Source organism: Carcharodon carcharias, chromosome 3 (assembly GCF_017639515.1).
Source record: "Carcharodon carcharias isolate sCarCar2 chromosome 3, sCarCar2.pri, whole genome shotgun sequence".
NCBI lineage: Eukaryota > Metazoa > Chordata > Chondrichthyes > Lamniformes > Lamnidae > Carcharodon > Carcharodon carcharias.
This window is the reverse complement of record NC_054469.1, coordinates 38032013-38046938: the sequence shown is the minus strand read 5'-3', so window position 1 is coordinate 38046938 and position 14926 is coordinate 38032013. Positions and strand designations below refer to the sequence as shown.

At 41.5% G+C, this 14926-nt stretch overlaps 1 protein-coding gene across 4 annotated transcripts in view; it reads left to right on the top strand.

The window, feature by feature from the left end:
• dip2ca (disco-interacting protein 2 homolog Ca) overlaps positions 1-14926 on the top strand; it is a 594426-nt gene that overhangs the window by 362530 nt on the left and 216970 nt on the right. For all 4 annotated transcript variants that reach the window (XM_041184372.1, XM_041184370.1, XM_041184371.1 and 1 more), the window contains exon 5: positions 4201-4413. In XM_041184372.1, coding sequence (XP_041040306.1) covers positions 4201-4413 — 213 coding nt within the window. The remainder of the gene's footprint in view (positions 1-4200; positions 4414-14926) is intronic.

Here is a 14926-nt window from a genome sequence, read left to right as displayed (position 1 = left end):
CTGCAACATTAGACAGTGGTTTGATTAAATGGAGGGTGTGAACATGGTCTATGGAAGGAATAACAGGCAGGTGACATTCATTGTTTTGAATGCGATGTAATTGTTTTTTGTGATTAGAAATCCCATGGCGCTATTCAAAGAAAAGCAGGAAGTTCTCCTTGTGTCTTTGTCAACAGTTATCCCTCAACCAATATTACGATAAACAGATTATCCAATAAGAAGGGTCAAACGGGCTCGAAACGTTAACTCTGCTTCTCTCTCCACAGATGCTGCTAGACCTACTGAAATTTTCCAGCATTTTCTGTTTTTGTTTCAGATTTTCAGCTTCCACAGTATTTTGCTTTTATCCAGTAATTTACCTGATTACTGTTTCTTGGGACCTGGCTGAGTGTAATTTGGATGTTGGTTTTGCCTGTATTAAACCAGTGACTAGACTTCACAAGAAATTTATTGGCTATGAAGTATTTTAGGACATCCTGAAAATGTGAAATATACAATATAAATGCAAGTTCCTCTTGCCTTTCTTTCTTCATAGCCTACAAACAGTTAATAGTGTTTTGAGTGGTTTAGAAATAAATGATTGGCCCCAGCTGATTTGACATCTCCAGTTTTGACATACTTTGGTATAGTTCTGCTTGCATGTGGATTTTGAATAACCAAAATATTGTCTCCTGTAATTCACTGAATGTTGCCCAAAGCCCATCTCTTCCAACTGGCCTGCTCCTCAATCCTTTGGTTGATCTGGTGATGCTGGGAGCCACTATGTTGCTAGTATGGTATATTCATGGGCTGCTGCCTCTGAAGAAACTACAGTTGGTAACCGATTTAGGGAGGGTCAGTACTTCCACTTATTCTTCAATGGAATATATCCACAGATGATGCTCTCCACTTTTCCCCATGAAGACAGCCAGAAATACAGTAAGTTAACATGCAGTTACAGCAAATAATAGGAAGACAAATAGTATGTTGACCTTTATTGCAAGGGAGTTGGAGTGCAATAGTGAGGAAGTCTTGCTGCAGTTGTACAGGGCTTTGGTGAGATCACACCTGGAGTACTGTATGGAGTTTTGGCCTCCATACCCAAGGAAAGGAAAACTTGCCATAGCAGGGATGAAATAAAGGTTCACTAGATTGATTCTTGGAGGAAAGATTACATAGCATAGGCCAGCACTTTGCGGTCTAGAAGAATGAGGGGTGAACTTATTAAAACAGGGAGGCAAGGGAGGAGATTGCAGGGGCTGTGACCCAAATTTTTAATTCCTCTCTGGCCACGGGGGAGGTGCCAGAGGACTGGAGAACAGCTAATGTGGTTCCACTATTTAAGAAGGGTTGTAGAGATAAGCCAGTGAACGACAGGCCAGTGAGTCTCACGTCAGTGGTAGGGAAACTATTGGAGAAAATTCTGAAGGAGAGAATCTATCTCCACTTGGAGAGGCAAGGTTTGATCAGGGATAGTCAGCATGGCTTTGTCAGAGGGAGGGCATGCCTAACAAATTTGATTGAATGTTTTGAGGAGGTGACCAGGTGTGTGGATGAGGGTAGTGTAGTTGATGTAGTTTATATGGATTTCAGCAAAGCCTTTGACAAGGTCCCACATGGGAGACTTATAAAGAAGGCAAATGCACATGGGATGCAGGGTAATTTGATAAGGTGGATTCAAAATTGGCTTAGTTGTAGGAGACAGAGGGTGATAACAGAAGGATGCTTTAGTGACTGGAAGCCAGTGTCCAGTGGCGTACCACAGGGATCTGTGTTCGGTCCCCTATTATTTGTCATTTATATAAATGACATAGATGACTATGTGGGGGCTAGGATTAGTAAGTTTGCGGATGACACAAAGATTGGATGGGTGGTTAGCCGTGAGGTTGAGTGTCTTGGGCTACAGGAAGATATAGATGGGATGGTCAAATGGGCAGATAAGCGGCAGATGGAATTTAACCCTGAAAAGTGAGAGGTGATACACTTTGGAAGGAGTAATTCGACAAGGAAGTATTCAATGAACGGCATGACACTAGGAAGTTCTGAGGAACAAGGGTACCTTGGCATGTATGTCCATAGATATCTGAAGGCGGAGGGGCATGTTAGTGGGGTGGTGAAAAAGGCATATGGGATACTTGCCTTTATCAGTCGAGGTATAGAATTACAAAGTAGGGAGGTTATGTTGGAGTTGTATAGAACCTTGGTGACGCCACAGCTGGAGTACTGTGTGCAGTTCTGGACGCCACATTGTGGGCCAAGTGCTGGTAAATGGGATTAGGTAGGTAGGTAGGTCAGGTATTTCTCCAGTGTCAGTGCAGACTCGATGGGCTGAAGGGCTTGAAGACATTTCTTCAGCAGCTTGAGTGTCTTTGGAATTTTTTTTACCTTAGAGAGCCTCGGATGCTCTGACATTGACTATATTAAAGGCTGAGACATATTTTTGGGATCTCGGAACAAAGGGAGGTGGGGATAGGGCATAAAGATGGAACTGATGAAGGTAGAGCTAAGGTTGAAGATCAGCCATGATCCTATTAAATGATGGAGCAGGTGTGAGGGGCCATTTCTTAGGTTCTTATTGATCCTATCTTTATTGGAAATTAAATCACATTTGAAGAATGAGGAAGATTTTCATAACAGTAGGTAACTTATCATTTTGTTACATTGCTAATGATTTCATGATTTCATTTATGAACTGTTGACCTATGAGGATATTTTGATTCGCCTTTGCAATGCCATCAATAAAAATTACAATGATCACATGATTATTTATTTTGCAGTAGCATATTGATTATGCAGTCCCTTTTATAAACTTGCATTTGGATGAAACAAGCATCCTAATTGAAATTGGAAGCTTCACAGTGACATCATTTTAGCAGCTGTCCAATCCATGCATCTAATATCAATTTAAAATTAAAAACTTACTGACTCTTAGCACTTGAATGTTGATCACTCACCCAAAATAGTATGTGCAGAAGACAATTTCTATCCCACTGTTGGAGCTGACCATAATTCAATTGTAATTTTACTCCACAGTCATTAGCCAGCCCATTATGGGCTATAAATAGTATCACATAGCTCCTTATTCTGCTTCATTTTAGCTTTGTTGTGTGTGCACAATAGGCCATGAAATTGGTCAGAGAACAAAAATAAGGAAGTTCTGAATTGCAGTGGCATGATGCAAATGAGAATGATTGTGCGAAACTTTGAAGGTCTGTGGGGGAGGAGAGTTTGTGAATACATAGTCCCTGAACCTCCTGCAAAAAGGCAATGCTTATTTTCACAAAAGAGATCATATGGCATTTCAATTTCTTTTTAATCCAGTGAGTCTAGCATATCTGCTTTTCAGTTGAAATACCAATTCTCTGAAAGAACAATCGATCAGTTTAAGTGGATGGATTTAAGGAATTAACTGGCCAGGCATATTCTGTCTTTCATTAACACTTTGAGGACTGCAGTTGCATTTATGAATATAATTCAACCATTCAGCATTGCATTTTAAAATTACTTCTGGAGGAGCAGTCTTGTGTGCAACAAATCATGGTACTACGATTGTAGGGCAAGTATCAAGCTTAATCCCCAATACTATTCTAACCATGTAATGATGGCTTTAGCAAATTGCCTGAAACAAAACAGAACTCCTCACCTTTGGTATGACCAGGTGAACCGGTTTCAATCAAGCAGCGTGGGAATGACTGTGTGAAGTAATGTCTGATCCAGTGTTCAGACTAAACTCAGAATTTTTCAGCCACATCAATTCCAATTTATATTACAATAAGAAAGAATTGCAAAATAGCTGATTAATTTATGCTTAAGGTGTGACTATTTTAGCTTTCAGCCAAAAAGCTAAGTACAGATTTCCTTCCTGCGTTCTTGAGAACCTGGTAATGAAGGAATATCAAGATATCTAACTTCTTATCGGAGCCAGGAAAAAAATCTCCTCCTTAAAACTAAATTTTAAATCCTCTGATCATTTCCACAACTATTTGTTAAACATATTTCAATGGCGTGTGAAAAAAAGTACATGCATTTTAGCTGAAAAGATTTTTCAGTACTCTGGGATTATGATGACCGTTTTTTATTTGCATTTTACTTTAGTGATGCAGCGCCCTCGAGGAGTAACAAGACAAGCGAGAAAGGGTAAACTGCTGACCTGTGAATACAATATGAGCATATTAAAGAGGAACTAGCAAACTTGATCTTTTGATGTTTTTCTTCCTCTAGATACCTCTTCTGGCTCAGAAGATGAGGGATCAGGGCAAGGTGACTCCCAAGGAACCCCTTCCTCCAGCCAAGGGAGTCTGAACATGGAACACTGGATAAGTCGAGCAATCCATGGCTCCACCACATCTTCTACCAACTCTTCCTCTTCCACACAGAGTGGCGGAAGTGGTGCTGCTAATGCACTGGCTGATGTCATGACACAAACGCACATTGGTTGGTACAATATCCAGGCTCATGCATGTTTATTTGTTATTGTAGCCTTTTAGAGCAATGTTTGAAAATGAATCCTTTGTACTTTGGCTACAGTTCAATTTTTGAGCACTGAATTTCCATTGCACTTTTCAAAAGGACACAAATTCTGCTGCACATACTGCATATACATGGTAACCTCTCCAGTCTGGAAATATATTATTCAGAAATACCAGTTGTCACTATAATTCTGAAATCCAGAAACGACTTGTCCCAAGCATTTCGGACTGGAGAGATTGCATTGTAAAAAATGTTTAAATGTTTCCCTGAGCCTCTTATTAAAAATATTGAAATTTAAAGCAAAATAATAGTTCTTTGAGGTTTCTTTGGAACCACAGGCTACAGTGCAGAAGGAGGCCATTCGGCCCATTGCGCCTGTACCGACTCTCCAAATGAGCAATTTACTAAGTGCCGTTCTCCTGCCTTCTCCCCGTAACCCTGCACGTTCTTCCTTTTCAAATAACTGTCTAATTCCTTTTTGAATGCTTTAATTGAAAATATATATAAAAGCTGTGAAACTTCTTGAAAACTCTATTTGATAACTAACGTAATGCTGAATGGTTATTATGAGTGTAAAGATCTGTATTTTTAATATGTCCAAAAATGAGTATGTACAGTTAACTTACAGATTTTTTATTGAGGTATTTGTATTATATTATCTGTCACTGGCTGAGAAAAAGAAATGTGGAAAATAGATTTTCTTGGTTGGGTGTTGTTCAAATGCTCATAATTTATGACATTTTCTGTGTCAGTTCAGTTGAAGTTTAGTTTCTGGCACTTCCACCAAAATGCATATGCAAGATATTCAGCATGGCCTTGAGTTCCAAACTTAAATGTGTTGCAGTATTATCTCCAGTTACAAAGGAGAATTAACTGGTTCCTGAATATTTTTAGCTCTTTCAAAAACCCAGCACAGACACATCGACCAGAATGGCACTTTCGGTAACTGTTCTGGTATTTATCTTCTGCCAAGCCATAAAAACATACAGCACAGAAGGAGCCCATTCGGCCCATTGTGTATGTGCTAAGGCCTTTGGAAGAGATGTCCAATTCGTTCCACTCCCCTGCCCTTCCCTGTAGTTGTGCAATTTTTTTTCCCTTCAAAGACCAATATTGCATGGAGTTAATTTCCCAAATCTGAGTGGACAGCTGATTTTGGTTGAAAGGAGACAAAGCCAATTTTTCTGAGTCAAAGCAAAACAAAAAATGATTAAGTTTATCAATGTTCTTAAACTTAATATTTTTCTGGAAGCTAAATGTGTTCAGACATCAGTTAAATCTCCCTTATAACTTCAAATTATAATGCAACACATGGCCCACAGGGCCATGCTGAATGTTTTGCAAATGAATTTTGGTTTAGGCATAAGGTCGAATGCTAAAAGAAAAATAGAACATTGGAGGAAGGAAGCTATTAAAAATGAGAGCAAAGTAGTGACAGACAGTGGTGTACCTCAGATTGGTGTTCAAGCTTGCTGCACTTTGAACGCTTTCAACTTGATTTCAACTCAGGGTTCTTGCTAATAATTATCCATGTGCCAAGCTCTCGATCTCAGCTGTATCAACAGGGTGAGAAGAAAGAGTAAAAGCTAATTGGTTTCCAATGAGGACAGAAAGAAAACCAGTGAACAACCTGCTATTGTTCACTCATTGGCTGGTTCAGTATCAGGAAGCCTAAAATACTCAATGTCTGGATATTCTGATCTTTGTGTTCAAATCTCTCCATGGCAATGCCCGTCCTTATCTCTGTAATCTCCCCCAGCTCTACAACCCTCCAAGAATATTGACTCCCTGTAATCCTGGGCTCTTATACATACCTGATTTCTTCACCCCACCATTGCTGACTATGTTTACAGCTGCCTAGGTCCTAAGCTCTGCAATTCCTGTCCTAGGCCCCTAACTCGCCACCTCTCTCCTGCTTTAAGATGCTTAATAAAACCTATCTCTTTGAATAAGCATTTGGCCAACTGTCCTATTGTCTCTTTGTCTGGTTCGGTGTCAATTTTTATCTCATAATGATCATGTTTTCCCATGTTAAAGGCTCAATATAAATGCAAGTTGTTGTTGTTGTTTAAGTAGATAATATTTATCCTTGCGTGCTGTGGGAGATGATATAGGAGGCATTGAAATTATTGAGCCAGTCACTGGAGACTGGGGAGTTCCAAGTAAATTGCAAATGGGCTGATTCATTGCTTACAGACCCATTAACCTTAAATTCCACATGAAGCAATGGAGTCAATTTATCAGGAGAAAATTGAAGGATTATTTGTTTAGTTGTAAGTTAGTAAACCTCAGGCAACATGGATTCAGAAGGGGACAGTTCATGCCTGACTAATTTCGTTGACATCTTTGCGGAAGTGATGAACCAAATGGATTATGCTTAGCTCTATGACTTAACAGCAAAAAACTTGAATTTATATAGTACATTTAACACAAAACATTCCAAGATGCTGCACAGGAGCATATTCAAGCAAAGTGTGACACCGAGGCACACGAGATATTATGGCAGGTGACAAAAAGCTTAGTCAAACTGGTAGGTTTTGAGGAGTGTCTTAAAGGAGGTAGAGAACTGGAGAGATTTATGGACAGAATTCCAGAGCTTGGGCCCTCTGCAACTGAAGGTATGGCAGCAAATGTTGGAGCAAATAAAATCAAAGATGCTCAAGATACCAGAATTGGAAGAGAGAAGATATCTTAGAAAGCTACGTGACTCGAGATTATAGAGATATGGAGGGACTTGAAAACAAGGATGAGAATTTTAAAATTGAGGTATTGCTTAACAGGAAGCCACTGTCAGTTATTAAATCACAGGGATGATGGGTGAACGGGACTTGATGAGGTTTGAGACGGGGAAATAAAGTTTTGGATGACTTCAAGGTTACTGAGGGTATAAAACAATTGTCCAGCAGATTTGTGGTGCTTGAAGCACATGCGGACAAGAGCAGTGACTGCAGGATGGACGATCAAACTGACCACAGGACGTTGATTCGGGGAGCCATTCAAGTGGAGGGAGTGAAATAGAATGTAGTTGTAGTAAGAGACAGTATAGTTAGGGGGATAAAGATGATTCTTTACAGCCAAGAGCGTGAGTCCTGAAGGCTGTGTTGCCTGCTTGATGCCAGGATTAAGGATATATCGAGAGGAAACTGAAGTGGCAAGGGACGGATCCAGCTGCCATGGAGCATGTGAGTACCAGCAACATATGTAGGACTAAGAAAGAGGTTATCCTGAGGGAGTATGAGTAGCTAGGGGCTAAACTAAAAAGCAGAACCACAAAGGTAATAACCTCTGGATTACTGCTTGAGTCACAAGCTAATTGGCATAGGGTACATCACATCAGATCAGAGTTGAATCCGTGGCTCAAAAGATTGGTGTGGAAGAAATGGATTTCGTTTCATGGGGCACAAGGAGTGGGGAAAGAGGAGCTGTTCCTTTGGGACAGTGCTCACCTGAACTGTGCTGGCACCAGTGTACTGGTGAGTATTTTATCCAGGGCCAAAGAGTGGGCTTTAATCAAAATAGTCGCGGGAGGGGGGGGGGGGGGGGGGGGGGGGGGGGGGGCGGGGGGTGGCGGCGGCGGCGGCTGTGGGGAAGGGTTCCTATGAAGGGAGATTTGGAAATTTAAAGAGAAAAACAAGGCAATAGTGCAGGGTAGTGATACGGGTAATGTTAACCAGAGTGTGACAGGAAGGGACAGAGCATACGGACATAAGAGTGCAGGAGCAATTATGGTCAGATTAGGGAAAATAGCTTTAAACTAACAGACGAGGAGGAGGATTCAGGTGAAGGGAAATTTGGAAATCCAAAGATGAAAGTTGTGGCAATAGGAAAGTATATCAATGTGGGTAAAGACAAGCTGAGTGGGACAAAAAGGGACACAGTTTAACAGTAATACTGCATCAGAGAGTAAACAGTAAAAAAAAAATTGAAGTCACTTTATCTGAATGCATGGAGCATCCGCAAAAAGTCTTAGTGGCACAAATAGAGATAAATTAATTAAATCTAATGGGCATTACAGAGACATTGGTACAAAGTGATCAAGGTTAGGAAATAAATATTCCAAGGTATGTCACATTTTGAAAAGATGTGCAGAGTGGAAAAGGAGGGGTAGCCGTGATAATAAAGGATGACATAAGGACCTTAGCGAGAAAGATTCTTGACTAGAAAATCAGGAAGTAGAATCAGCACGGGTGGAGATTAGGAATAGCAAAGGTCACAAAACGCTGTGGGAGTAGTTTTCAGACCCCTATCAGTAGTTATATCATTGGAGAGTGCACTAAACAAGAAATTATTAGAGCATGCAATACAGGCAATGTAATATTTGTGGGGGATTGAAGTACTGGAATAAACAAGTCTTGCTGCAATTCTACAAGACTTTGATGAGACCACACCTGGAATAGTGTGTGTAATTTTGGTCTCCTTATTTAAGGAAGGAAGTAGTTACATTGGAGGCAGTACAACAAAGTTTCACCAGGTTGGTCCCTGGGATGAGAGGGTGCTCGCTGGGATGAGAGGGTTGTCCTCTGATGAGAGGATGAGTAAATTTGGCCTATATTCTCCAGAGTTTAGAAGAATGAGAGGTGATCTCATTGAAACACACAAGTTTCTGAAGGGGCTTGACAGGGTAGATACTGAAAGGTTGTTTCCACTGGCTTGGGAATCTAAAACACTGGGGCAAAGTCTCAGGATAAGGGACCGACAATTTAGGTCTGAGATGAGTAGAAATTTCTTCACAAAAGTTTGTGAATCTTTGGAATTCTCTATCGTGGTAGGCTGTGGATGTTCCATTGTTGAATATATTTGAAGCTGGGATAGACAGATTTTTGGTCTCTCTCAGGGAATCGAGGGTTACAGAAAGAGGGCAGAAGAGTGAAGATGAAGTCCAAGATCAGCCATGATTGCATTGAATGTTGGAGCAGGCTTGACAAGCTGTGTGGTCTACTCTTGTTCCTATCTCTCATTTCCTTGTGGAATAGAGTTGCAAGAGCAGAAGGTGGGCCTCATGGACAAGAGAGTGAATGAGGGGAGATTGGATAGAAAGTAGAGGAAGATACAAGGCAGAACTATGTATGGCAAAGGGGGGAACCTTAGAGGAAATTTAGCCCTAATGAGCTAGTGCATGGGAGAGATGCGGTAGAGGCAGCTGATTGGATGTTCTCAATTTTAGTATCAAAGCAGTGCATGAATTTTCCTTAAATTTGTCATTGGAAGTGAAGGTGGAAGAGACTGGGGAGAGGTAAGAAACATGATCTGCAGTAGAGAAAAGAAGCTAGGGGTTATCTTTGCCTCCTGAATGATCCTACAGATGAAAGCAGGACCAGATAATGCAGGAGTGGCCAGGGTGAGTGAGAGTAATGGTTTTAATGGGAGGTGAGGGTGTGGTTGAACAGATTGGTCGCTGTAGAAATGACCTTCGGAATGGAGAACGAAAGTCTAGACAGTTTTATGTGAATTGAGAGAGTTTTTTTGAGGGGCAGTCATGGAGGGAAGTTGCGTTGGAAGGGGGATGTGGCTGGAGAGTGATAAAAGGAATGGATCAGAGAGATAGCTTTACCTGGGATTGACATGATGTGAGTGGCGAGACCATGTCATGGCAAAGTCAAGGAGGTGCCTGTGAATATTGGGAGTTTTTCTAGCGGGAGAAATTAAGGGAGGATTGGAGAGCAGTGAACTCAGAAGAGTGAGAGCATGATGAATTGCGACGGACATTGAAATCACCAAGGCTGAGAAATCAGGCACCCCCCAAGCTGAAGGAGGAAAATAGTGAAGCGCTATCGGTCAGAAAAAATTATGGTACTTGGATAGATGGTAAAGAACAAGGATTTTAAATGTGAGGCAAGAGGGGTGGATCAGAGTGAGACACCAGACCAAGGTGTGATTTGATGATAAGAGCCACATCACCAACATCACAGCAGTATGGGTATGGCTGCTGGCGGAGAGGATAGTCAAGTGGGGAGTCATTTAGAAGAATATGTCATTACCCCTCAGGTTTCCATCAAGGCCATGATGCTGTTGGCAATTATTCATAATGAACTTAGGGATGACGGGGCACTATTCTAAAGTGAGCAGTCAATCTGGAGGGAGATGCATAGGGACGGTGATAGCTGATCCACTGGCAGAATACACATTATCAGCAGTGGGAGGGGTGAGTTGGACAGGAAGGAGTCTGGCACACTTATCCTCCAGCAGGAAGGTTGGTGATAGAGTGGGGTGGGACAGTGATGAATGCCTTGCTGAACCCATCAGAGGACACCAAAAGAGGCACAGAGGGAAGCATAGGCTTATCTAAAACAGAGTTAAACGCCTTGCCTGGAAGGCACAGTGGCAGGAGAGTAAGAAGGTCAAGAAATGCTGAAGGGTTAGGTTATGGATTTGGGAGGTCAGAGTACATGAAAGGGGAGAAGTTAAAGAAGGAATGATGACAGGGAGAGGTCAATAGAAAATAAGTAACACAAGGAACTGGATACAGGGAAAACTCAAGTTGTGTAGGCCTGATTACATAGCAATTGTTAGGATACATATATCCTGATAGTAAACTGGGAATAGAGAGGAGACAATAGGAAGCATCCAGAATTGAAGTCAGAGATTCAGTGGTGGGATGAAGTTGACGTTCTTCAAAGTTTCTCAAATTTGGCTGCGCTCAGAAATTTGGCGCCATTCCCCACCTGCTGCACGATGACATACAAGCCATGACCCTCACCAACAGAATCACCACAAACCCTATCTCAGTAAAGACAGGGGCCAAACAAGATTGTGTCATTACACCAACCCTCTTCTCCATCTTCCTCACTGCAATACTGTACTGCACCTCCAGAAGATTACCTGCAGGCGTGGAGATAATCTACAAAACAGATGGGAAACTGTTCAACCTATGCCGCCTTCAATTTAAAACCAAAACCACTCCAATCTTAGTCATAGAGCCTTAGTATGTGTGTGGGCTCAGTCAGAAACCGAGCTTGAGGTTATTGCAGATGACTCCTCTACAGCGTATGAGAAAATGGGTCTTTCACTAAACTCCCAGAATACTCAGGTCCTCTTCAACCAGCAAAACAAATCCCATCTCCCCCACACGTCGGTTAAGAATCAACGGCAAGATCCTGGAACATGTGGACCAATTTCTGTACCTTAGGAACCTGCTCTTGCTGAAGGCAGACATCGACAACGAAATTCATATCATTTCCAGTGTAGAGTCTTGGAGGGTGCTCTGATGGGTATATTTCTATGGGAGTGAAGATTCAGAAGGTGTGTAGAATTGGTTGCTGGGCAGAAAAAAAAGAAATTAGCAAAGTTTGAGATCACTTTCGGATCTAGATCAGCAGAGAAATGTATTTTGACCCAGGAAAATGAATCTCTGGCCAGGAATTAGATGTAGCTGAAGTTGAAAAAAACAATAGGGCAGTCATAGGCTCAGCAGGGAACAACAGTGCAGGGCAAGGGCTGTAGGCTAATCAGAGATAAAAACAAAAAAACTGCGGATGCTGGAAATCCAAAACAAAAACAGAATTACCTGGAAAAACTCAGCAGGTCTGGCAGCATCGGCGGAGAAGAAAAGAGTTGACGTTTCGAGTCCTCATGAGGATTCGAAACGTCAACTCTTTTCTTCTCCGCCGATGCTGCCAGACCTGCTGAGTTTTTCCAGGTAATTCTGTTTTTGTTTAGGCTAATCAGAGTTACTTTAAAATTTATGCAACAGAGCAGCAGATCAGGGACCCAACAGTTGAATCTGAGAGTGTAGTCCAGCGCAGAAATGCAGACTTGATGCCCAGATAAGTCCAGGAATTCTGAAGCCAAATTTCAAAATAGGTGTAATGCTCTAAAGCAAAGAGCAGGGATGGTTGAGAATGGGCAGTGGTGGTTAATGTGTGGTTTGGGTTAAGATGCACCTCCCATTAGAGCCATGGGAACTGAAATTGTGGAGAAGAGGAGATTAGGGGAGAAAGGGCAAAGGATAGCAGTGAATGGCAAAGGATAGGGGTGCACAGCAAGGACTTCCTTAGGGAGTTGACTGCTCAGGTGCTATCTTGAGTCAAAAAATATTTTTTTCCAGAAGGCATTTAACAAAGTACCACACTAAAAGCCAATTGTTCAGATCAATCTGTGGGGATTAAGGATACATTTTGTGAATAATTAATTGGCTGTAGAGTAAGAAACAAAAACTAGTTATTAGAGGAGTTTTGTTAGGATGAGGAGCGGAAGTACTGAGAAACATGCAAAGGGGCGGGGTTGGGTCCACTGTTTACTAATTTACAGTAATGATTTGGACTCAAAAGCTCAAGATAAATTGCTGCAATTAAGTATGTGTAATGAATGTATGAATGGAAAATGGGTGATAAACCTGCTCCATGAATGGTTTTGAAACTAGAGAGCAATAAGTTGAATAATTGTCCAATCAATGCAGAGCAGCAGTCAACAAAGCCCATTAAGATAGTAGAATTTAAGTCAGGGATGCTGTGGTCAAACTATCCAGTGATCTGTGGTCAGACCACTCTTTGAATACTGTTTCTAATTCTGGCCAACATGGAACAAGGCCGACATTCAGACATGGAAAACAGTTCAGAAAGGAGTCCTAAGGCTGCTCCCTTTTTTATTGCATTTGAGTCATGATGAAAGATTATAGAAATTTGGGTTCACAAGCAGGAAAGGAACCAGCTACAGCTGATCTTTGACAGTTATATAGGGTAACCCAGCAAATGAAAAAGGTAAATATGAAAGGAACCTTTTGAGAGTAATGTAGTCCAAACCCTGGAACAACTTGGCAACAGTTAGGTGCTGCACTGTGGGCCCTAATGGATGGGTAAATGAAATGTACCAAATGATCATCTTCATCCCCAAGTATCTTGCAATTTTGCATTTAGCAACATTGCTTTATTTGTTTGATAATGCCCCATGAAGCAGCTTGGAATGTTTTATTATGTTAAAGGTGCTATGTAAATGCAAGTTATTGTTCTACAATTCTGCTTCTGATCAGTTTCCCCAGAGTATGAGAAAAAATGATAATGATGCGGATACCAAAAATATACATTATACATTTGGAGAACTGAGGGTTACAGCTCGCAAGCATTAGTAAACAACACATTGAATATTGTGGAAGGAAAGATGGTTTGAATTATTCTTTGTGAAAAATATGTAACATTGCTGCACATCCCTGTTGGACAGCAGTATATGTTTTTTTTTGAGAAATTTGATCAGTGAAAGGAGCTAATCACCTCAGAGATTTCTATGCTCTTTCACATGCGTGCGCGGAAGAGCTCAGGTCCCAACTCAGGAAACCCCCACCGCCCGCAGAGGCAGTGTTCAATACTTCCTTAATTGGCCTGCTCACGTAAAATGGCAGCACAGACCTTAAGGTTGGATGGGCAGGCGAAGAGCCCAGGCGGCCTGCGCATTTATCATGGAACCTCATCCACGGGCGGGGTGAGGTTTCATGAAGTGTTTAAAAATTGAATAAAAATTTTATAAAAAATTCATTGACACGCCCCAGTTCATGTGACACAGTCACATGAGGGGATGTCTTAAAATTTTTTATTTTCTTTAGTTAGATGTTTAAAACTTAAACTAATCTCCCTGAGGCACACATGCACGAAAGTACTCAGGCCCCGACTCAGGAAACCACCCCCCCTCCCCGCCCCCCGCCTGCACAGGGAGCGCTCAGCACTTCTGGGCGTATGCCACACTAGGCAGGCCTTAATTGGCCCGCTCAAGTAAAATGGCAGCGTGGACCCGATTGGGGGCTCCGATCGGGTTCGCTCCCACCAGCCCCTGCACGGCCCCCCAATGGGGGGAAAATTCTTCCCATTGATTTTGATAGCCCACCACCATCTTGATCAATTTCATGTAATGTGTTACATACCTAAATAATGCCAGAGTGAAAAAAAGCATGGATTCTTGTGACCATTTATAAAAAAGCCAACATTGAAGATGATCCATTTGCATTGGTTATTGACACGATTGATAAAATTCTGGTACTCCTTATTGAGGAAAAATAAACGTATGAAGGGGGTTTAGAATTTTTTTGGAGCATTCCATTTGCTGAAAGAATAGATACTCTGGTTTACTAATTCGTGCAACAGAAATGTTTATTACTTTTTAAAAAATAAAATAAGGCCACCAATTGATTTTTAAAAAAAAACTAATCACAGTTAATCCTGTGAGTAAAAATTTGAATCTGTTAAATTGTGTATTTGATTGATACAACACTTCATCCATCTCCTTAAAGTTTGCGTTAAAACTCAGAACGGAATCTCTTTTAATCCACGCAGTAGCACTACATAATTTGGAAGTGGGTCACTTTGAAAAATGTTACACAACATTTTGTTATGTAAACGTTTCCCATACTGATTCCCATATTAAATTGTTCTCACAAGTTTACACAGGTGTTGATCTCATAGGGGAGAATTTTCTCCGTCGGGCTGGGCGGGCGCGGAGCCGATCGCCACCCGCAATCAGCTGTGTGCCGCCATTTTACATGGGCGGGCCAATT